The sequence below is a fragment of the Bactrocera neohumeralis genome, chromosome 2, assembly GCF_024586455.1.
Source record: "Bactrocera neohumeralis isolate Rockhampton chromosome 2, APGP_CSIRO_Bneo_wtdbg2-racon-allhic-juicebox.fasta_v2, whole genome shotgun sequence".
In the NCBI taxonomy this organism is placed as follows: Eukaryota; Metazoa; Arthropoda; class Insecta; order Diptera; family Tephritidae; genus Bactrocera; species Bactrocera neohumeralis.
This window is the reverse complement of record NC_065919.1, coordinates 84682352-84706697: the sequence shown is the minus strand read 5'-3', so window position 1 is coordinate 84706697 and position 24346 is coordinate 84682352. Positions and strand designations below refer to the sequence as shown.

The following is a 24346-nucleotide window of genomic DNA, read 5'->3' as shown; positions in this document are numbered from 1 at the left end:
ATATTACCATCTAATTTTTTCGATAGGACTGGTAGATTCGCCGAACATCGAGATAAACTATTCTAACCCATAATCGTAATCACTGTTGACTGTCATAACTGCGAAGTCGTAGATAATTTCGGTTATCTTGGAACAAGCATTAACATCAACAACAACGTCAGCCTCGAATCCAACGCAGAATAACTCTTGCCAAAAGGTGCTACTTCGATCTGAGTAGACAATTGAGAGAGCAATTTTTTGCGACGAACAAAAGCCAAACTCCATAAGTCGCCGTACCCGCCGAGGAAAGCAGAGGAAGAGGAAGACCTCCACTCCGTTGGAAAGAACAGGTAGAGAAGGACCTGGCTTCGCTTGGAATCTCCAATTGGCGTCACATTGCGAAAAGAAGAAACGACTGGCGCGCTGTTCTTAACTCGGCTATAGCCCCTCTCCTTCCTTTTCCCGACCTCAGCTTGCTCGTAAAATGGTTTTCCTCAAATGTTTGTTATTTTATCTTTCGTTTCCGATGGGTTTCTTCCTAATATGATTTTTTTTGTTTTCAAAAATTATATACCATGGTCTATATTAAAGCTTGTATATTTTGAAAGCCATGAAATTTCCTTTTAATGTTTTAAATTTCATTAATAACAAATACTAAGATACATACTATATACATATGTATACATAAATACATATGGAAGAAAAATTATAGTTTTTTAGGTTTTTTTTTGTCTTGTTTGTATTTTTATTTATTTTACTTTGGGAATGTCCATGATATTATATAGGAGGCTAATAAAAAATAATTTAGCGTCCAACCAACTTCTGGCCGTCAATGCGATCACCCACAGCCATCGGATGTCAGACTACATTATATACATATATACCTATATGTTTATATGCTAAATTTTTCTTAGTACTTTTTTATTTTTTTTCTTGGAGCACAATCAGTATGTGGCTTAGGTGTGGGCGCTTTCGTTTCAAGTCCGGGCAAGTTTTAGTCCAAGATCGTTTCTGTTTTTATATATCTTGGATATATAATGCTCATGGACGTGATTACAGATACCACAAAATCTGAAATTATGGAAGAAGTAGACTCTGAGTGATCATTTGAAGATTCGGGCATTCACTCTTTTCGATGTAATATTTGACAATTCCTGCTTTAAAAATCTTGCTGGAGCTGAAAAATGTCTTTCTTAAAATTCCGTACGTTCGTAGGTGTTTTTACTGGAAAAATGTAGGGAGATGTTCGCAGGTTTGCATGTTCGGCATATAAAATTTATTCCTACCTTTGTAGCTTTCAATAGAAGTGGTTACTGTTATGGGAGAAAAATGTGTGTGGTCGGTCAATCTAGCGGTGTCCAGCTGTTGTCTTGACCTTTGTCAACTTACACATTCGTAAAGGCAGATGAACGTGGGTATTTTAAATATATTTTTAAGAAGTCTTGTGGCACAGTATTCACTGGACTTCACTGGAAAATCACATCGATTTTAAGGCTGACTGCACTTTTTTTTGTTACAATGAATCATAATAGTAAAATAAACGATGTGAGTACATACGCTGTCCATTAATCAACCAAAGCAATTGCAGACATGGTAAAATGTTTATTTAACCTGGAGACTGGACCACTATGCGACGTCATTAAATTAAAACGAATTTCATCAAACAAACGATCACACCCACCCAAGGTATACTATTTATGCAAACATTTCTACCCACGTAGACGTACAGATTTCGGTCTAACCGAACGAGCGTGAGAGCGAACACAGCGAGAGCTATATATGCGATTTTGTATGGTGAGAAAAATCGAATGTTTCAATGTATTTTATTTACAAAAATCATTATTTCACATAGTCAAGGGCGATATTAGATGCTCAGCGTTTTGCTTTCATGAAAATCCGAGCATCTGTCGATGTGCGATGCTCGATCGCGAAAAGTGGAATACGCATAAAATTTCGTAAATTCGTATTTCGAAACAGGCAGCCACTAAACACTGAGATCGAGTGGCGGGCGCGCTAAAACGTATTGAAGAGTTTTGAGCAAAAAGTGAAAAAGTGATGTCTGCTAACGGTTTACTTTTGTGTTAATTAATAAATTCAGTTCTTGTAGAAAAACTCAAGTTTTCATACTAAAAAATACTAAAAAAAATTCTTCAAAAAATTATTAAAAAAAAGTATTTAAAAAATTAATAAAAAAATTAAAAAAAAATTAATAATAATATATTTCAAAAATTTATAAAAAAAAATAAATTTCAAAAAATTAATCAAAAATATTAAAAAATCAAAATTTAAAAAATAATAAAAAAAAAATCAAAAATATTGAAAAACATATTTCAAAAAATATATTATTGAAAGTTGCTAAAAATCTATAAAAAAGGTAAGCGCATAAAGTGCTGGTAAATCAAGTTTGAAGAAGAAAATAATAATGAATGTAAATAACTAGTGGACAAACGATTTTCCAAAAAATCACAGTTAAATAACAACAACATCAACACCGTTTAATTTTACTCCAAGCAGAAAATTTGCTCAGTTATTTATAAAATTGCTTATTTTTTTAATGTGAGTGAAAACTTGGCAACGCGTTGTAAATTTTGAAGGCGAGCAGTTCAAGTTCAAATCAAAAAGCAAGAATACAACAACACTGTGCAGTGAATTTATGTCCAAATGTATGCATGTGTCGACATTTTTTTCTCGTTTATTTACAATACACTTACATTTGTATGGGCATAAATTAAATTATGCGCAAGAAAGCCTATGAAAATATATATTTACGAGTGTCTGTATGTATATATAAGGGTAGGGGTGTTTATACGACTTGCACTTGCCAAAATCTCTTCGTTTATTTTACACAAGTGATTTGAAATTCGTCAATTGCAATTCGGTTAAGGCCATACTAAATTGCATTTATTACCGTTAGATGTGATAATACTTTGTGTGTAGGTATGCGTCGGTGTGCGTAGCGTCCTTTGTGTTGGTGGTGTTGAAAAATTTCAATTAAACTGAAATATATGCGCGCTAAAGTCGTTAGTGAATTAATTAGCTTAAGCACTCGCATACATACTCACATACATATGTATATTATACATATATACATACGAATGTATGTAGTATAGAGAAGTGTATGGTGTATGTGCCACACAAAGGTTGCACATGATGGGACACAGAATTAGCGTGTTGCGTTAACGGTGTCCTCCTTTTACTCGGACGTGTCGCATATTCCTTCTCTTGTACATACATACCATACATATGTATATATATATGTACAAATATATATATATACCATGTCTAATTTTATAAATACGGTGTGCAAATGCTAAATTTAACACAAGCAAAGATTTTATTTTGAAAAACAAAAACTAAAAAAAACTAAATAAATAAAATAAGAATAAAAAACTAAAAATAAGAAAGAGAAATAAAAATTAGAAAGAAGATTAAAAAAATAAAAGAAAAAAATAAAAAATCACTAATATTTAAGAAATATGAAATAAATAAATAAATAACTGTGCATTTGTATGTGCTACTGTTCTTATGTCAAAAGTGTTAAATAAATCAATAAAATATGCAAAAAAATACTAAAAAGTAAATGCTAAAAAAATATTAAAAAAATAATACAAAAAAACATATGAATAAAAATATTGAAAACAATAATAATAACAAAAAAAATATCACATTCATATTTTAGAAAACGCCAACACAAAAACTGAATCGAAAATTTTAAGAAAAATACCAAGCGAAAAAAATTTAACAAAATTTAATTGCCAAAAAGAAAAAAAAAACACAAAAAAGTAAATAAATCTCCGTCGTGGAGCATAGTATACAAAAACAAAATTTGAAAATAAAAATATGTCATCGCCAAGAAATTCTATAAAGAAAAAGAGCGCGGTCACAGCGACTAAGGCGGCAACAGAAAAATCACAACAAAAGCAACAGCCACCTGCTCCAGAAAGCAAATACACAAAGACAAGGGAACGCATCGTTGACGGTGGGTGTAGAATATTTTTTTTGCAAAAATTGCAAATTTCTTTATTTTTTGTTACTATTGTTATAAAAAAAGTTAAAAGTATAGCTTAGAACTTTTAGTAATATATGCACCGACGTTATACAAAGTTTGTTCCGAAGCAGAACTACTCTTCAGTATTCAGCGACAGGAAAACGACACAGTGTGTTTGTTTAAATTTTGTTTTTGTTAAAATTTATGACTTTTATGTTTCAAAATGAGCAAAAATTTTGAACAATAGTGATGCTTATGTCCTCAGCGACTTTCTTAATGACAATGCAAGCATCTATTAACACAATTTTCCCTACTTCTGGTCCTATTTCTTCGGTTATTGCCGTAATGTACTTTTAGATACTGCTGTCGTGTTGATAGCTTTTGGCTGGATAAAAACTAGGGTCTGTTTCAGATATCGACAGTCGTTGGAATGCATCGAATGGAAAAGGGCCTTCTTGAAACATTTATTAGTTCTAAAAATTATGGGTGTTTTGGATCACTTTATTCCTTTTTTTATCGGAAATTGAATGCAAACACTTTCAATCATATTTTTAGAAGTAAACATTTTTGTGACAGTGTTAAAATCACCTGTACATATATAACACTGGCCTACAAAAAAATTTTTTGGTTTGATGCAGCTCTGTGCGCATCAGTAGTCGGTATAGTAGGTAGGATGAACCACATTCCCGCTACTAGATGGTTTTTTTCTTCTTTCTTATGAACAAGAGCTGATATGGAAAATGTGACTTGTTTTCTCGTATCAACTCACAAAATACATCCAAAATCAGGTATAAAATCTTAGGCACCAAAATGAGTGTAGGCCAGTGTAATTAATATCGTTACTTTTTATTATTTGCAGTTTTTGTACTAGTAAGACAAGCATTCGAAGTAGCCCAGTTTTAATTTTTACTAATTTGCATGATTTTCTTTATTTTAATCGGTTTAGTGAATTAAATATTTCGACAAACATGAGACTATTTCAATTTTCTCAGCCTTTAAGCCTTGTTATACTCATTTCTATCTTCAGCTAGTTTGAAGTTACGCTTTATAAATTGTATGGACATGGCGACATTTGAGAATTTTTTTACGCTTGACATCCCAGTTTAAGCTAGCTCTTTTCTTTGTTATTTTATAATTTTTTAAGTAATCTGCTTCATTGTTCTGATTTCGTTTTTCTTCTTCGTTTCTGAGTACTGATTAACTCAGTTTCTTCCGCCGTTGCGTATACGTAACATTGCATTTCAAAACATTCTATGTGCAGTGTGTGTGAGGTATCGCGATAATTTTTTTTGGTCGAAGGGTATGGGCTTAGGCTTTCGCCCCCTCTATATCTGAACTCACTACGAAATACACACTGACACATGTTTGTTAGATTAATTTTGTATCGCACGCTCAAAGTTGTGAAACTAAAATTCTTTACCTGACCAACATGAAAATACGTACATAAAAATACGAGAAAAAACTACAAATGGTTTATTTCTGTTACATTCGTCCTGAACAATTCTATTTAGGAGCGATACTCCAGAGTTTCGTACACCCAACATGACCTCACAAGAGCCGGAAAAATGTGAATTAATTCCCATACAATTTTCAAGACTAACTTAAAGCATCTCTCTTGATTATATTCAAATATTTTTTGTTCGCAAAACTGGTAAAAATGTGCACTGCAAACAAAAATATTTGAAAAGAAGACGCTGCGTATACGCAACGAGGAAAGAATTATTAGCTCATAGAGTATGTCAATAATTAATACAATGTGCCACACACTTGTTATAAGTCTCGGCTGGGATGAGCTTCGATGCCCTTAACGAATTTTTTTTTTCGGTTTCGGCTCATTTTTGGACCTCCATTCATTAGATTCTTGAACAGTTTCAAACACCATGTTCATAAACCCACGGCTGTTCAGAAGAAATTATGCGTTTGATGAATGTACGGTTCACAGGTACTTTGTCAAGCATCTCTTTTGCGATCTCTACTTAACGTCGTTTTTGCCAATATTCAGGTTTTTTGGTACGAGTCTGACATTACAAGATTTTATACCCAAAAAATTTACCAAAATGTGTGTAGTCTATCCATAAGATATGTTGAGATCCTTTTCTACATATCTCTTTGATGCCAACTTTTCGCGTTCTGATACACTAATTGAAAAATGGAGATCACATTTCATCAAAAAGGACAAGATTTTTATCGATTCGGCTTGCGCGGGTCAAGTTTGATCATTTGTTTTACATATGTAAGTGCTATTAAATATTCATTGCCGTAGATGTTAGAAATCAATTTCTTGTCGATTATCAATAAATTTCATTATTGCTATTTTTTGCTTCAAAAATATTATATGTTCAGATATTCTATTCAAGGATTGTAGCTGGGGATAAAATTAAGCGTAATCTCACATCAAATTGAATAAAGTATTAAAAAATGGAATTCCACGCTGTTAACATATGTGTGTGTGTGTTTGCTATGTTTAGTATCTATGAAGCAAGTGCAATGGAACTGAGTATTAAACACATAAAATTAACGAACCGCTGTGATTGATTAATATCTATGTTTCCATTGTGTATATGTACATATGTGCAAGTTTGTATGTACACAAAACTTATTATTAATGGGAGCAGGGATGCACAGGGGTAGGTCGCCGACGTAAACGCACCACATGAGATCGCGGGGGGCTATAAGCTCCGGCGTTTTCTTGAATGAATCTTGGCACTTGCACACGAGTACCAGTAGACAACAAAAACAAATTGCAAACAATCAGTGACAGCAGACAATAACAATAACAGCAGCATATCCAAATAGTCAATATACTGGTACATATATATGTACGTATTCGTATATTTGTGTGAATGTACGCGTGTGCTCATGCGAGTAACCATTGTGCAAAAATAGCAGAATGAAAATAACAACAAAGGTGTAACATATTCTGCTGGTTTACTTGTTTTGCTATTATTAAGTATTGTATTTGAACTTTTGTTTGGCACAATTTCATTGTTTACGGTTAATATTAATGCTAATGCCGCCGGCTAAATTAAAAAACAAAAGCAAAAATGCAAAAAAATGCAAAAAAAGAAAAATATTCAACGCAATATGTTTGTAAAAATTAAAAATTAAAGGCGAAAAATATTTTCGTATGCGAGCGTGTTGTACAAGCTATAGTTTTCCGCTTTGTCGACTTTTAACATTCTCACTCTTGGTATTTAGCATCAATTCTGGCAATTAAATCGTTTGCAAGGAGGCATTAAATATTTTTGGCGCACAGAACGTGTGCACACATACTTGACGGTCAAATGAATGCGAATTTTTACATGATTTTCCGCATGTAACTAACTAATAACATCGCTTTGAATTAGCTTACACACATCTGTACACTTAGATATTTGCAAATTTGTTTATTTTTCCCCCAAACACAGGGGGAGCATTTGGCGTTTCTTATATGACAGTTCATTAGTATGATGGGTATCTAGAAAGTGTTAGCCGGATGCACACCATTTTTCTTGAAATGACAAAACTGTCACGTCGGAATGACAAGTGGTTGATGATTTTTAAGCAAATTATGTCTCGTATTCTTGATATGCTGGGAATGTCTTTGCTCACTTGTAAGAACATATAGGCCTTAATACATATCGGTGGATATCAGTATATGTGACCTGTTCTACGAAAAGGGAGCTAACGTGCGAAAACTTGCTTTCTGGGAAACAGCTGTTAAAAATAAACCGAATCCGAATCAACTAAAAAGTGAAAATTGATTTTTTGACACATAAGCCCCCTTTCCGTAGACCAGGTCACATATAGTCATATAGAAAGAAAGAAACCCCTGTGAAATAGGTCGGCTACTAACTAATTCTTATGCGTCAATATCAAGTATAGATTTATTATATTTAAAATTTTTTTGATTACGCAAAAATTCTACAATATTGCACTTTTTCAAAAAATTTTATTCGAACTATGTCATTCGAACATAACATCGTACAAACAGTTAATGATATTGACTTATCTTTTTACGCAGGAACAAATTTAGAGATTACCAGCGATATTTATGTAGGAAACTTAAGTGCCGTGAATCATTTACGTAGCAAAGTCTTTTAAACTTAATTCCGCTCATTAAGCAAATTACATTAAACACTACTCAAGAAAATTCTATACTTTCAAATTTATTTAATATAAATAGCAGATAAGAAAATTAACCAATCATTTGTCGACCTCACTGTTGTATACTTAAATTTGTCAATAAATAAATAATAATAATATAAATAGTTCCGCGGGAAAAACACTCGCAGTACTTTGAAAGCCTACATTGTGAAATTGTAAATAAAACGAAAGATATTTTTTTATTCATCAATATTTATTTTGTTGCCTTCAAAATAATCTTTACTAGATTTAATACACTGATGTCAACGATGTTTCCAGTTCTCGAAACAGTTTTGAAGAGCACTTTTAGGGATAGTCCTTAGCTCTTTCAGCGATTTTTGTTTATCTCGTCTCGATTTTTTTTTTATCGTCATTGGCGACGGTGAATATCGCATTCGCTGGAACGATGAGCTGTACGAGATATACGACGACATTGACATAGTTCAGCGAATTAAAAGACAGTTGATACGCTAATTTGGTCATGTTGTCCGTAAGGATGAAAACATTCCAGATCTGAGAGTATTCAACGCAGAGGAAGTGAAATACCCCCACTCCGTTGGAGAGATCAAGTGGAGAAGGACCTGGCTGCACTTAGTATCTCGAATCAGCGCTAAATTGCTAAGAAAATAAACGACTGGCGCGCTGTTGTTAATTCGGCTATAATGTAAGCGTAGGCGGTTTCTACGTCAGTGAAATAGAAGAAGAAGTCGTTTCCAACATTCGCAATTCGGTTAAAAACACAAAATTTAAGATAAATTCTTTGTTCGATATTTTTATCCATTGTAAAAATCACAGCGTACTACTGAGGTGTACTAAGCAGCTGCTGTAAACAAACTGGTTGACAGACCGCGCTCATATTTGGCATAGAATCAAGGACAGTCCTACCCACTTAGCAAAGTACATTTTTTTTAAATATCATTTACCCGGTGATTTTTATTACATCTTTCGGGTGCTTTTTTGTCACAATGTATATTGAATAAATTTTTCTTATATCTGGCTTGCGTTGTTGGAATATCCTCACAACACATTTTCATTTATTGACATACAAGTACATATACCTTTTGCAAGGAATGGTAAATTCAATGCTTCGCAATAAGGTAATACGTGTGGTATACGTAACTTCCAAACAGATATTAAATTGAATCAAATTTATGCAAAATAAATCTTTCGAAATAAAATTAGGATTTACTCAAAGTTGATGATAAATAAAAGCGTATTCAAAAGTATTAGACTACAAACTAATTATAAGCTGAGATTTCAATAGTACAAATTGGATTCGAGCAGCTCCTATAGTGTTACATTTTTTTTTTAAACTCGTACATCTCGTTCAAAAAATGCCTATAGTGTTAATTTTTTTATTTCCATATGCCAATTCGTATGTGTTTGGCAGGCGTTTATTTACGATACTAAAAGTTTATCAGGCGAGTTTTACTATGGAATTGAACAAGGAGTTTGTTTGAAATTTTACGTTGCCAACGGAATCATGTCTACGGAATCATGTTTTGGTTAGTCTACTTTTAACACAAACAGAAGTATTTGAGTTACACGAAGAATTCAGTGAAGGTAGTGAAAGCTATCTTTCAACATCTTTTATGGATCGACTCAAAATGTTTTTATAAGTGTTTTGGGTATAAAACGTCTTAATGTTAGAGACGTATGAAAAGACCTGACGATTAGAGGCCACAAAGGAATGCCAGGCAACGTCACTAAGGACTCTACATTCATCAAAAGCTTCATTAATGTGAATGGCGCTACAAAAATGAGCTGAAAGAACGAAAGGCCATTTCAGACCAGGCTTCAATAAGTGTGTGGAAATTTGTTTAAACATCGGCATGTTGGTATTGGCTCAGGAGGCTATGGTAATAATAACGATTTGTATTAAAAGCCTTGATTTTTTTAAACTTGATGAAATGCTATTATCTCGTTTGAGAAAGTCGTCATATCATCCATGTGTTCAATCAGTTGGCACTGTAGGTATATCGGTTGATACTTTTGTAGCCGAAGTTTGTTCTCTAAAAGTTCTTTACTATGATTAATTGCAATCAGACGAACCATCGACTGCTTTTTAACACATTCATCGTGTTTAGCTTCTACCGAGATACAAATTGCTTCGTGTGAAACTGTTCCCTTTACCATTAATATTATTTATTATGCAAATTATAAGTGTTTCATTAAACTTGAAATTCTCACTACTATACTATTACTATTTGTAGCGTCTACGAACTATATGAGATATAATCGCATTGATAGCTTTAAGCACGTGCTTGCTATTAAAGCATTGTAAAAAGCGTTGTTAAAGCATCTAATCATGTCATTAAGGCATAGTTACTATTAGTAGTAATTAAATGAAATTGTTTACATGGATTTCTGTTTCTCAGTAAGAATTGAAGTATGTATGTATTTATGCGATTACTGAGATGTTTGGAAAATTTCCTAGTACATACAGATCTATAATTTCTTCATTTAATAACTTTTATTTAAATTTTTATTATTTTATATGTTTGTACTTTTTTGTATATAATCAAACATACTTATATATTACATAATGATTTATATAAAAAATCGCATCATTTTATTCGTTTATTTGATTACCTTCCAGATGTGCCTCTTCCGCCCGCCCACAAACTCACCATGGACGAGGTGTACGATGCCAAAACGGGGAAGCCGAATTTCGATGCTATGCGTGCGTATTTCTTGCAAGAAGGACGTATGGAGGAGGCTCCTGCGCTGCGCATTATCAATGAGGGCGCGGCCCTATTGCGGGCTGAGAAAAATATGATTGATGTAGAAGCGCCGGTAACGGTGTGCGGAGACATACACGGTCAGTTCTTTGATCTCGTCAAATTATTCGAAGTCGGCGGTCCACCAGCTTCGACGAGGTATCTCTTTCTCGGCGATTATGTCGATCGGGGTTATTTCAGCATTGAGGTTGGTACAATAGTACGCTGAATAATGGTATGTGCTCACAAGGTTTATTTGAAATAAAGAAATTTATTTTGTACTTTCAATAAAGGAGAACCATAAAAAGCTGACTTCTCAGCTGATACCTCTGCTCTGATTTTCGAGATATATTCCAAAAATGTTTTTTTTTTAATAAAAAACGTCATAATTTGAATAAACCTTGAACATTGTTATATGCATCTTCAATTAATTATTCAATTAAATACATTTTATGTTCGAAAATGTTTGTTTTCGCAACTAATTTTAACGAGTTTTCGCATATGTCCTCTATAAACTCTTCCCACCATCTATCTCTACAGTGTGTGCTTTACTTATGGGCCTTGAAGATATGCTATCCGACGACACTGTTTTTGCTGCGCGGCAATCATGAGTGCCGTCACCTTACAGAATATTTCACATTTAAGCAAGAATGTACGGACAATATTTATGTCACAATATAATTTGTTGTTATTTACTAATCTCTGCTGTTATATATTAAAGGCAAAATTAAATATTCGGAAGATGTTTATGAGGCCTGCATGGACGCGTTCGACTGTCTGCCATTGGCGGCGCTGCTAAATCAACAGTTCCTTTGCATTCATGGTGGACTATCGCCAGAAATTTTCACTCTAGATGATATAAAAAAGGTATGTCGCCTAAAAGAATTTTGCACTATTTCATTTTATTATGTTGCCATATGTTTGTCTGTATGTGCATGTGGAAGTATGTGTATTTTTTTAATAAGCAAATACAAGATAATTCGTTTTAATATTTATTTGTTTGGCAAGCAGTCATGAAAAATCATCTGCCTTCTCCACAAAACTTAAGACCATTTGTATATACATATGTATGTTGCGGTTATGCATATTATATGCATATTCATATAATAAATAAGCTGTCTTTTTAATTACGAAAATTTTAAGTAGTTTTATGAATGTTTATAATAACAATAAAATCGCACCACGCGTCGAGCAATAATTTACTTCGTAAATTCACAATATTTGACTTAATATATCTACTACATACATATATGTACATAGTGATGTTTACATGTAAATTTGTTTTTAGTACCCAGTTATTGCTTTTATATCAAACTTAATTACCGGCATTCGGTAGCGTCACGACTTTTATAAATAATTCGAACAAACTTAACTTTTATAGAATCTTAAAAACGTATTTTTGATTTAAAGGCAATTGTTGATAATATAGTAAGGAAGGGCTAAGTTCGAGTATAACCAAACATTTTATACTCTTGCAACTTGCAAAGAGGGTATAATTTCAGGTACATACCGTGTTAATTATATGGGGTCTATGGCGAGTTTTCACCCGATTTTATTCATTCTGCACAAAGCCGTTATAAGAAAAACACACTCTCTATTTTATTGAGTTAAATCGTATATTGGTCGATAAATGTGGTATAACGTTACCTGGAAGTTCGAAAATCTTTATATTAGGTATATGGGTATAAGGGAAGTATTAATCCGATTCTACCCATTTGAAGCTCACAGACATACTACTATAAGGAAAGGATTTTCTCAGAATTTCATTTATATATCTCACACATTGACCGAGTTTTTAGGTAAAAAGGCAACTAAAGGCTCAGGGGTCTACATATTCGGTATCTAAGGGATTGAACAGGTTTTATTCCTTTTATAAAATATATACTACAAAGGCATTACTTATATTATTATTATATTAATTGCTTCTTGATTTGTACACAGGAAAGTGAAAGAATTAGATGGAACCTAAAATTGCTCTATATCGGAAGTAAGCGTGGTTGCGCTCCGATTTCACTGATATTCACACTGTTACATAGAAATGTCAATAAAATGTCACATATCCAACTCGGTTGAAATCGGTAGGGCGGGTCTTTTCTCCCAAAATGGGCGTTCAATCAATTTTTTCTCGGCTCGTTCAATTTTTTCCTCGGCTCTCGAAAAGCCTTTTCATACCATCTCGAAGGTAAATCTCTCTCTGTCGTATTTAGTTATTGATTTAACGTGGTATGGTTAATTTATTTTAGTTATGGCACTTTACAGGTTTTGGTTAATGGCATTTTGCAGGCGTGGCAGTGATCCGATTACGCTCATCTACGAACTCGTACTTTTTGTCAAGGAACGCTCATACCTAGTTTCATCAAGATATATAAATTTTTACTCATGTTACAGCTTGCACGGACAGACAGACAGTCCCCGAATTTCAACAATTCTTATCATTCTGATCATTTATATATATGTAGATAAACCTGTATCTATCTCGATTAGTTTTAGGTGATACGTACAACCGTTAGATGAACAAAACTATTATACTCTCTAGCAACGTGTTGCAAGAGTATAAAAATCCTCATATAGGTTGCTAAGACACACTCGTGTTCATTTCACAAAAAAATCAGTTTGGATGAGCAGAACAGCATTAAGAGATCCACAGTAACTTCCAAGTTCTTAAGTAAAGTGATTGCATTTAAAGCAATCTAATATTTTTCCTCCAAAAATATAGAAGTCACCTCATTAAATTTCTGAGGCGGATCAGTAAGTATGTATGTGACAGATTTTTGTTCACTTGTATGCAATGGAGTTATAGCTTTGAGGAGTATTCATTACCAACCATATAAATCGACATTAAGTATTCAGCGAGTGTTACGAAATCCAAGAAATTAGTCTCTTCAGAGCCACCCGTGTAAATGAGGAAATGAGGCTGTTCTCCAAAAATATCGTCATCGTATCAAAAATAATATAGAGGTTTCACTATACTTATTTATGTACTGGGTTTGACTTTTCGTTGCAAAATGAATAATTTGCAAGCAGAAAAGAAACGAAAATGAAGGACTGTATAAAAACTTTGCAAGGTCTTACTTAGGCTTGAATACCATATTTGACTTAGATTATGTCGGATAATAAAGGTCATATGAAATAACCATATTTTGCCATATTTTGTCCTAAAAAACTCATTTTTAGCACGTAATGAAGAAAAACTGTCTTCGTGAAACTAAGTAATACGATCTTTTAAATGTTTATTAGACTACTTCATATTAATAATTAAACATTCGTATCAATATCAAGGTTAATACATATATTTTCTTCAGTTGAACAGATTTAGGGAACCACCTGCTTTTGGACCAATGTGTGATCTGCTTTGGTCTGATCCACTGGAAGATTTTGGCAATGAAAAAAACAGTGACTTCTTTTCTCATAATTCAGTGCGAGGATGTTCCTACTTTTTCAGGTGAGTTTAAATACATAACACACAATAAATATATGTGATACCGTTCTTAGTAACGGAAGAAAGTCAGTTAGTAAGGTTGATAAAGGAGCTTACACTTTACTTTCATAATTTTGACAAAACTACTCCCAGATGCATTGTGATAATAATTGCCGTTAGGAAGACAAGATTTTATAAATAAAATGTCGGGTGAATGCAATTATCTTGCTAATTTTTTTGCGATAAGACTATGTAAAGAGTAAATATTATCGATGTTAGTACTCATACAGAATAATGGTTAGAAGTACGTAGGATCGGAGCTCAATTCATAAAAGTGATTTCCAACATTTTTCGCTGCTCAAGGAAATCGTAAACATGGAAAAATATTTCTGTCAAGAAAAAGTTCCTAATAAAACCCCTTAGAGTTTCGGAGTCGGAACAAAACTTGTACGAAAACATCAATACTGACAATGAAGGTACATATATGGAGAAGATCACACAATATGTAGCCGATATATAAAGATTTTGATATACTACACGGATTTGAATTTGATTTTGATTTTTTTTTTTACATTTTCATTATATTTTTAGTTATGGTGCTTGCTGTGAATTTCTGCAAAAAAATAATTTGCTATCAATAGTACGTGCCCATGAGGCGCAAGATGCAGGGTGAGTGAGTTTACAAACAATTTTGAAATGTTTATGAAATCAAAAATCAAATTAAAACTGCAGATTTAAAATGAATATTAATAAACTGGTAATATGTTTTTTTTATTTTTCAATTTTACACCCTTTTGCTCACACCAGCTACCGCATGTACCGCAAAAATCAGGCGACCGGGTTTCCTTCGCTGATCACCATCTTCTCAGCGCCCAATTATTTGGACGTCTACAACAACAAGGTATTTGCCTCACATTATGCTCACATTTTGATGCCATTTTTGTGATCATAAATTTGTGTGCTCTCTGTGCTCATTACCCGATTTGATGGCATTTATTGCATTTAATATTTTGTTATGCTCTTGGTTTATTTTGGCGCTGCTTCAACCACCGCAAAACATAAATGTCACTTGACAAAAGGCAGCTGTACTCAAGTATGAGAACAACGTTATGAATATCCGACAGTTTAATTGTTCGCCACATCCATATTGGCTGCCAAATTTCATGGATGTATTCACGTGGTCATTGCCGTTTGTGGGTGAGAAGGTAATTAAGTGCCCGTAATTAGAAATATTTAATGCATTTGCGAGCGAAAATTGCATTCAATTCTAGCATTTGAGGCAATTTTAGAAAAATATGTTTTTTCGTAGGTCACCGAGATGCTGATGAATATTCTCAATATTTGTTCGGATGATGAACTGGTGTCCGGCCCGGACGATGCATTGGAAGAAGGTAAAAAAACATTAAAAATCATAGATTTTTTAAATCGATTGAGAAACTTGAGAGGCCGAACACAAAAGTTGAAACCATTGAAAAGGGTGGATAGAAAATGAGTGTTTTGAAATTCTTGAAAATGTTTTCCTTTGTTGTAATGAATACTTCGTAGATATTGTGGTAAATATAACTTCGTATAGTGTTTAACAAGTAATTATTGAATGGGTATTTTAAGCACGCTTGCTATACATTAGTATTATGTAATTATGATTTATTTCCTGGCACATTTAGAAAGCTATTCCTGAACTTTTTGAATTATATGTTAATACTTAGGTATAAAGGGTTCCATAGATGTCGATTCTGTGTTTGGTGATTACTAAATGAGTTCATTGCTAGAATTAGGACCAACATTCCTGACCAGGACGAACTTACTTAAAAGCTTCAAACTCTTTTCTAGTTTCAGAGTATAGTCATACTTACATCTAGGTCATTCCTACTCATTCATCAAGTCCTACAAACACGCCATTTAACTAGCTGGCCAATTGCTTGATGTCGACCACTTTTAATTATGAAACCAAAGATTCTCATTACATTTTCGAAGTAAAAATAAAAATGGCCCAATTCCGACTTTTTATACAATGTAGTATTAATATATGATATATTAAAACTAGAAGTGTTTTTCAACTTTTTGAGTTTGTAATGGATAAAAATTAAAATATTGAACATATTTAAATGTCCGATATTTGACAACTTTTTCCCAGAAAGACCTACACATTTCGATTTCGGGAATATCTCTTAGTTTTCATATACTTTGCTGATGTAAGGATATTTCTCATGTTCAGATAATGATCTCATGCGTTATAAATTGGGCATTGATAATCTTATATAACTTCTATTTTTATTGGGTCTATAACTCTATATTGGGTCTGGTTGTGCGATTATTATTTCATTTTTCCAATATTCCGAAACCCCCGAAGAGGAGGTCTCTCGTCAGAAGCTGTTTCTACATAGGAGATGTTTTTACGTGGCGGATCTCAAGCTCAGCGCACAACCCTAGTGAGGGATGTTTAGCCTTCTTTCTTTAGCTCGCCTCAATCAGAAGTCGTGAGCTGCTTGATCCATACGTAAAAGTATCGTTTTTGACCACTTCCAAGTGAATGGGGCACAGAGAATATTCCTCACTTGACTGAATTTCTACACATGGCTTCATTCTCCAAGAGATCCCGGTCATCCTCGAGAAATAAAGTTCCATTTGAGGCAATACTTTCAATGATGCAATTGTGCATGGTTTTCTTAAATAAGCGTTCTAATTTTGAAATAAAAGAACCGCTCTAATACAAGGTGCGTTCCAAAGTAAACAGGACTTTTTGAATCTAGCGCCCCCTGGTGGCGCCATCTATATGTCGATTAGTACGTTAGAATCTGCTATTTTTAACGATTGTCCAGTGAGGACTTCATGACATTTCATTGATTGGAAAGTTATTGCGTTTTAAGTGTCAGCATGATTGTGTTATCGGTGCGAAAATGAACTTCGAACAAAGAGTCAACATTAAATTTTGATTGCCTATCCCGTAGCAGAGCGCACGAGTAGTTTCAACGTTTTCAAAGTGGTCATGAGGACATAAATGACGATCAACTTGTGGGCCAATCAATATCCGTGATTACCGGAAATCATCATTGAAATTCATGGAAATGAAACTGAACATCTCGAAAACATCGATTTATCGCATTTTGGCCGAACATTTGGGCTTACGAAAGGTGTGTGCACGGTTTGTGCCGCACAAATTGACTGACGACCAAAATTGCTCAGAATCCAACACCTAAGGACGATTATTTGACCAAAAATCACATTTTAACCATTAACCACTCCCCGTATTCACCTGATATGGCACCGTGCGACTTCCTCCTTTTCGGAAAAAAGCATTTACCAATGCAGACGTAGAGGCCATTCAAAAGGCTTGTACCGGCATACTGGCGGCCAACGAGCTAAAACACTCGTTCGACATGCTTTTGGACCGTGTAAAAAGCTGTATTGGAGCAGAAGGAGGCTCTTTTGAATAAAATAAATTGATTTTGCCGAAAAACCATTTGTTCTATTTTTTTATTTTAAAGTACTGTTTACTTTAGAACGCACCTTGTATATGGTAGTCATAGACACAATACAATATATCTTCATAAAATTACTTTAAACCTAATGTGACAATGTGATCTGTTGCGAAGAATGGTTGACATGCCATAAAATATAAAAGCGTGCTTAAAATCCCCACTTCATGCGAGTGCCTTATAGCAGTATATATTAAATAATCTTCGTAATAACTTTATAATATTTATTTATTTTAATATGTTATGTGCCTATACACACAATCGCATACTTCCACGGTGATAAATCAAACGCAAACCCTCTGGCAACTCAAGTTTGTTCTATCCAAGATATAGTGAGTTGAATATCTCTGCGCGTAGAAATCTATGTTGTGGGCAAACAATGCATTTGTAGTTGTAGCTAACTAAGTAAAACTTTGTAGAAATTATGCATTTATTTACAAATTGTACAACAACAATGTACTGTCAGAATAAAAGTTAAAAAACGAAACACGCTAATTTTCTAATATGAATCTCTTTATTTTTAATGATTTCTCATTATCTTATAATTATACTATATACTTGTATATTTGTGGTGTGCATGCGTATCTATTTTGTTTTTTCTACATATACATATACAAAAAAATCTATGAAATCAAAGAGCTGCGCAAGAAAATCGTTCTTTTACCAATGAACACGAACACGAACAATGCAACGCCACCAGCGGCGGCGAAACCAGGTAAGCCCCCCGAATCGCGCTTTTCTGTTCGCAAAAGCAATAAATATGCCTCGTAGCGTCTAAAATGTAGATATTTGTCTAGTTTATTGCTTGAAAAAATGCCTCAAGTAGTTTATAGTGCGCTTGGGCTGTAGAAATACAAAATTGTTGCTGCTTTAAATATCTGTTATATGTTTTTAGTGTCGTAGATGTATGAATGTAAGAAGTAGTTTCGCTAATCTTGTCTAGTGCGTAGTGCTATTTTAGTTAGCATCAAACTGAGCTTTTTATTAGTTACGGATTCAATATATAGGACATTGCTCTGCCTTAAATTATTTGCATACATAATCACAGAACAGCAACAATACTCAAGATGGCCTCAAATGAGTATATACTCATAACCCGGTAAACTTTTTTTAATTGGACCCATTTATATATAATGTACTAAGCTATATATGTATGTATATATAGTGCGTGAATTTTGGTTAGCCGCACATGCTTTTTGGTGGTTTAACATAAGAGTTATTGTCAAAATAAACTGAATTTAGAATATTTCCAATACTTACATACATATTTATTGGGCAAAGAAAAAATAGAAAATATTTTTACATTTCAAATGTATTACAGAAACAAAATAGTTAAAAAGTTGCAAATATAACTTACTATGCGCGAACTTTACTTAGCCGCATTACAAAAAATTATATAATTAAGAGGTTTCCACAAAAGTTTAGCAAATTTTACTCTCTTAATATGAAGTTGCACCTCCCTTCTTATTAATTACTTGGAAAACTCAGGCTGGGAACGAGTCAATTAATTTTTGCTGTATACCTCTGCTCAGATCTAGCCACACCTGCAAATTTGCTGTTTTTAGCTCCTGCGCGGCTTAGAGCTGCCGCCTATTTGCATTACAGCACTTGCAATTATGCCAAAAACATTTTCAATGGGGCTTAAATCCGGACTTCTAGCTGGCCATCCTAGCCACGGTATAGAGCGCGAAGCAAACAATTCTTTTGCCTTCTTGAAAACGTGGATGCTGGATTTGTCCTGCTGAAAGGTAAACGTAATTTCGACGTTATCCTTCAAATACTCATTGAGTACAACAACCAACCTCTCAATATATTTTCCGAATCCATTTTCGTCGTAATAAAACATAGTTTGAGCTTTCCATGGTAGGAAAACCCATGCCATACCATCACAGATCCACCCGCGAAATTATGGCTCATTCTAGGGGGATTATTTTCGTGCAGATTATGCCAGTAATAACTGAACCCATCAGGTCCGTCTAAAATTGTATCAGAAAAAGTCACATCGTATCAGTAATCGGTCTAACTCATATGCTCCTTCGCAAATTTAAGTCTGAATCAAGTCCTTTCATGTAATCATTTGTATTTATGAATAGTATTAAAGCTTTGTTCAAACAAAGTAATAAACCTTTTTTCATGCTTTATGAGGTTGGAATTTTTTGAAATCTTCTTCTGGAATTCTCTCGAATCTCGATTTTGAAATTTATTTAAAAGAAATATCAAAACGTTGTCGCTCAATCTAATAGTTTTTCTAAACATTTTCGATTCGTCGATTCTCGTGCCATAATTTAAATATGCTCTTTAGTTTTAATATATGTATATGTATCAACAAAGCTATATTTACGAATAGCTTCGCCCAAATGCCGCATAAGACTGAAATAGTATTCCTTGTTGACAGATTGGCCGGTCATTGACCTACGTTGATGTGGTTTTTTCGGCTTCGACTCATCTATGAAACGATATTCGGCCGATTGATCGTCTGATCCAAGACTCATCGTCAGTAATAATACATTTCATGACAACCTGATAATCGGAAAGTATTGTTTCACAGACGTTAATGCGACGCTGTTTTTCGAAAAAAATTTGTGAATTTTGAACCAATCTTTCAGTCGCTTTCACTTTTCTCAGGCCCAAATGATCTTTTAAAATGGTTTTTACTGATCCTTTTGATATTTTAACAATGCCAGTAAGATCTTTGTGTGTTAATCGTCGATTCTCAAGTAACAATTCCTTTATTTTATTGACGTGTTGATCATCAGTTGATGTTGTTGGCCGTTCTAGTCGTGGTTCGTCACCAACGCGTTCTCGACCCTCTTTGAATAATTTGTACCAATCAGAAACACTTGCTCGCGACAAACAATGATCACTGAAGATCTTTTCCATTCTGAACGTGTCAGCACCAGAAATTTGATTCCGCACACAAAATTTAAAGGAACTTCTTTGTTGAATAATTTCACTCATCGTAAAAATCGCCGAATGCCTTTTATGTGCTTCAGAAAGACAGACGTATACTAAACACGAATGATCATTTTGATGTGACATTTGGCATAGATCAGTTAACACAATTTTTATTTCCTCTTCGGAGAATTACTAACTATTATTAAAATAATTTCCAACAAATTGATAAAAATTTTGCTGATAGTAATTATCATTATGAAAAGTTTCCAAGAACTATACTTCTTTCTAAAAAAATATTGCTTACCAAGAATACACTTTTTCTCAAATTTCGCTTAATTAGTATATACGAGTATACATTTATTTAATTGACGCCGGAAAATGTTAGTAAAGTTCAACAATTCCAGTAAATAGGGCTTGTACAGCTGGTTTCAGCACACGTGTGCAAATAGCAAGACACAAAAAGCATTTCAAACTTGGCTTATACTCTCTGAATATACATACATACAATATACATACATTTATTTATATGCACCTGTCTTTACACATGTCTGCTTGTACAAATTCGCCAACATTCCGAAATATTTGCAAAGCTACGTTATCTCTTTCAAAGTGCTTGGCTTAAATTGAAATTCAATCAATTAACGCTAAATAATGATTATTTCGACTGTTTCTTTGTTCTTTCACAGTTTCTGGCGTGTCGGCGCTGCGCAAAGAGATCATACGAAACAAGATCAGAGCTATTGGCAAAATGTCTCGTGTCTTCTCGGTGTTGAGGTGAGTGACTTGCGTGCAGTGTTTATCAAAGAACAGCAATTGAAAACATGCATTCACATTTACACGCTAATTAATATTTGTTTTTACTTTATCTCACTGAAATAGAGAGGAATCGGAGTCGGTACTGGCGCTGAAGGGTCTTACGCCGACTGGCGCTTTGCCGGTGGGTGCGCTTTCTGGCGGCAAGGATTCACTGCGTAACGGTGAGCGTTTAACTTGTAATATTTGTCGGTGTATTAAGACTAACTAATGTTTTTTTTTGTTTTTGTTTTAAATTTCAGCGATACAAACCTTGGGTGCCACACAGCAAATCACTTCGTTTGCCGAGGCCAAGGGACTGGATGCGGTTAATGAGCGTATGCCTCCCCGGCGTCCATTAATGGTGGGCGGTGGCAACAATACTAACAACAACAACAGCGATACAACTATTCACAATAGTAGTAATAATAATGGCACGAGCAATAAAAGTGCCGACATTAACCTCGGCAAGAAGGTTGTGAAACCGGCGACGGTGCGCTCCACCAGCTCAACGGCTAGCAAATTTTAATAGACTGTAGTTTATAGGTTTTCTAACTATCATTTAGTTTTCTATACGCCTTAAATATTAAATGCTCATTCTTATTTATTTCTGCATTCGACTTTTACATAAAATATTTGAATAACATCAATTTTAGTTAATTTTGCTTAGAAAAAATTTACACTTTTGTTATTTTGCTAAAATAAGAAATCTTTTACAGTTAGCGCTAAAATAATTTATGCTGCATGAGATGCTTGACAGAGTATACTTTGTTAGTTGTTACACTCATTTGTTATAAAGAAATAATTCTTATTGATTTTGAGGTTAAAATATACTTAGAAAATAAAAATCAAAGATTTTCTGTTTTTTTTTTAGAACAACAAACAAAGTGTTACGGATTAATCCAAAACACACTTGAGAGTTTAACACACTGTGGAACATTTTTGGGATTATTGTCTGGGGGGTGATAAATTCCAAGTCAGGGTAATGGTACTAGGTCAGTATAGTAAAACCCTCAAAGGGTTTGGCGTTCGTATGTGTCAGTTTTGTTTTATGACCTTTAAAACCCTTTGAAGTTTTACTATACTGACCTAGAACCACCACCCTGACTTGGAATTTCTCACCCCCAGATTAGCTGTTGTACTGTGATATTTGTCGTGCGTTGTGAACAGTATATGCATTTGGGAAGCGAACTAACTATTCAACAAGTATTAGTTGTGCGCTCAACGCTTTCAATTTTTGCGGATATTTTCTTTTTTTGGAATTCTCTGAATTTTTTGCCGTAATGTTTTTTGTTTATCTTCAACCAGGTTCGTCAATATTTAAGTCTGGCATAATTCTTTATTTTTTAACTTTTAACAGCAACAACATAACTAGCATTAACCATAACTAAGAAAGCAACAACAACCACTCAGGAGTTGATATACAAGATTTCCCGCGTGCGTAATTCACTCGTCTTCCAGATAAAAGGCACATTAAACAAGTTTAAATATTTGTCATGTCTGCAGTTAGCAATAAAAATTAATTTGAAAATCTCAAATAAAATGGATTGGATTGCTTAATTTGAACTACAACATCAAATGAATAGAGTCCTAAAAAGCGCAAATAATACTTAAAGGTTTAATTACTCTTAAGTCCCGAAAACATATGTAAATAGCATAAATGTTGGCAAACTTGCTTAATTCTTTTATAGGCGGTGTTTTTAACCGTATATTGCCTTAGATTAAAATGTACAGTACAGTTAACAGTAACATGCGCCTTATGTATGATAATAAGTAGACGATATATGCACATATATCTCTCACGTGCAAAAATCGTGTGTGGTCGCAGGCTGTTAGCGACATTAAAATATCGTTGCTAGCAGTTATTACGAGCGGAGACGATTTAGCCGCGCTAGTCTGTCCGTTAATATATGTACATAATAACATTTTTTAGATATCAGTCTGAATTTCTGTACTCCTTGCCATACAAACTAACCGATCAAAATCATGATATAGATCTTTTTAATACTATTTCTAAACTGAATTTTAAATAATCTCAATGTAAACCTACTTTCACTTCTTCATCTTTATTGGCGTAGACACCGCTTACACGGTTAGAGCCAATTAGAAATTCCAAGTGTAGCCAGGTCCTTCACCACCTGGACTTTCCAACGGAGTGGAGGTCTTCCTCTACTTCTAACGGCGGGTACTACGTCAAATACTTTCAGAGCTGGAGTGTTTCCCTCCATGCGGGCGACATGAACTAGCCAGCGTAGAAGCTGTCTCATAATTCGCTGAATTATGTCAATGTTGTCATATATCTCACATAACTTATCGTTCCATCGACTGTGATATTCGCTGCTGCTAAGGCACAAATTACCATAAAACTTCCGCAAAACTCCTTCTCTCGAAAACTCGTAACGCCGACTCATCAGATTTTTTCATCGTCCATGCCTCTGTACCATATGACAGGATGTAGAGTTTGGTCTTTGTTCGCCGAGAGAGGACTTTACTTCTCAATTGCCTACTCAGTCCGAAGTAGCACCTGTTGGCAAGAGCTATTCTGCGTTGGATCTCGAGGCTGACATTGTTATTGGTGTTAATGCTGGTTCCAAGATAGACGAAATTATCTACGACTTCAAAGCTATGACTGTCAACAGTGACGTGGGAGTCAACTCGCAAGTGCGACGACTGTTCATTTGATGACAGGAGATATTTCCTCTTGCCCTCGCTCACTACCAGACCCATTTGCTTCGGTTGTCGATATCATCGGCATACGTCAGCAGCTGTACACTCTTGTAAAAGATTGCACCTTCTCTATTCAGCTCTGCAGCTCGAATAATTTTTCCTGGAGTATATTGAAGAAGTCGCACGATAGGTTGTCACCTTGTCTGAAACCTCGTTTGGAGAGGTTTTTCTCGATCCTGACGAAGCTTTTGGTATTTTTCAACGTCAGTTTACACAACCATATTAG

At 34.2% G+C, this 24346-nt stretch overlaps 1 protein-coding gene and 1 long non-coding RNA gene across 4 annotated transcripts in view; one reads left to right on the top strand and one right to left on the bottom strand.

The window, feature by feature from the left end:
* Nucleotides 1–24346, bottom strand: part of LOC126751723 (uncharacterized) — a 43570-nt gene that overhangs the window by 15875 nt on the left and 3349 nt on the right. The window lies entirely within an intron of this gene.
* LOC126751714 (serine/threonine-protein phosphatase 2B catalytic subunit 1) lies at nucleotides 1894–22360 on the top strand. Of its 3 annotated transcripts, none has more exons than XM_050462198.1 (14): nucleotides 1894–2059; nucleotides 3659–3958; nucleotides 10692–11020; nucleotides 11353–11464; nucleotides 11534–11679; nucleotides 14115–14254; nucleotides 14822–14899; nucleotides 15038–15131; nucleotides 15310–15435; nucleotides 15540–15621; nucleotides 18344–18421; nucleotides 21288–21375; nucleotides 21481–21578; nucleotides 21657–22360. In XM_050462198.1, exons 2-14 carry the CDS (start codon nucleotides 3820–3822, stop codon nucleotides 21920–21922), a joined length of 1776 nt encoding a protein of 591 aa, XP_050318155.1. In that variant the 5' UTR covers nucleotides 1894–2059; nucleotides 3659–3819; the 3' UTR covers nucleotides 21923–22360. The 3 variants fall into 3 exon arrangements, with proteins under 3 accessions (XP_050318155.1, XP_050318157.1, XP_050318156.1); XM_050462199.1 differs by lacking the exon at nucleotides 1894–2059 and adding an exon at nucleotides 2274–2353; XM_050462200.1 differs by lacking the exon at nucleotides 18344–18421.

Coding starts and splice junctions, on each gene's coding strand:
- LOC126751714 (XM_050462198.1), top strand. CDS start 3,820: ATGTCATCGCCAAGAAATTCTATAAAGAAAAAGAGCGCGGTCACAGCG. Junction 15,436..15,539: donor TGCCGTTTGTGGGTGAGAAG/GTAATTAAGTGC, acceptor GTTTTTTCGTAG/GTCACCGAGATGCTGATGAA. Junction 15,622..18,343: donor GGACGATGCATTGGAAGAAG/GTAAAAAAACAT, acceptor ATGAAATCAAAG/AGCTGCGCAAGAAAATCGTT.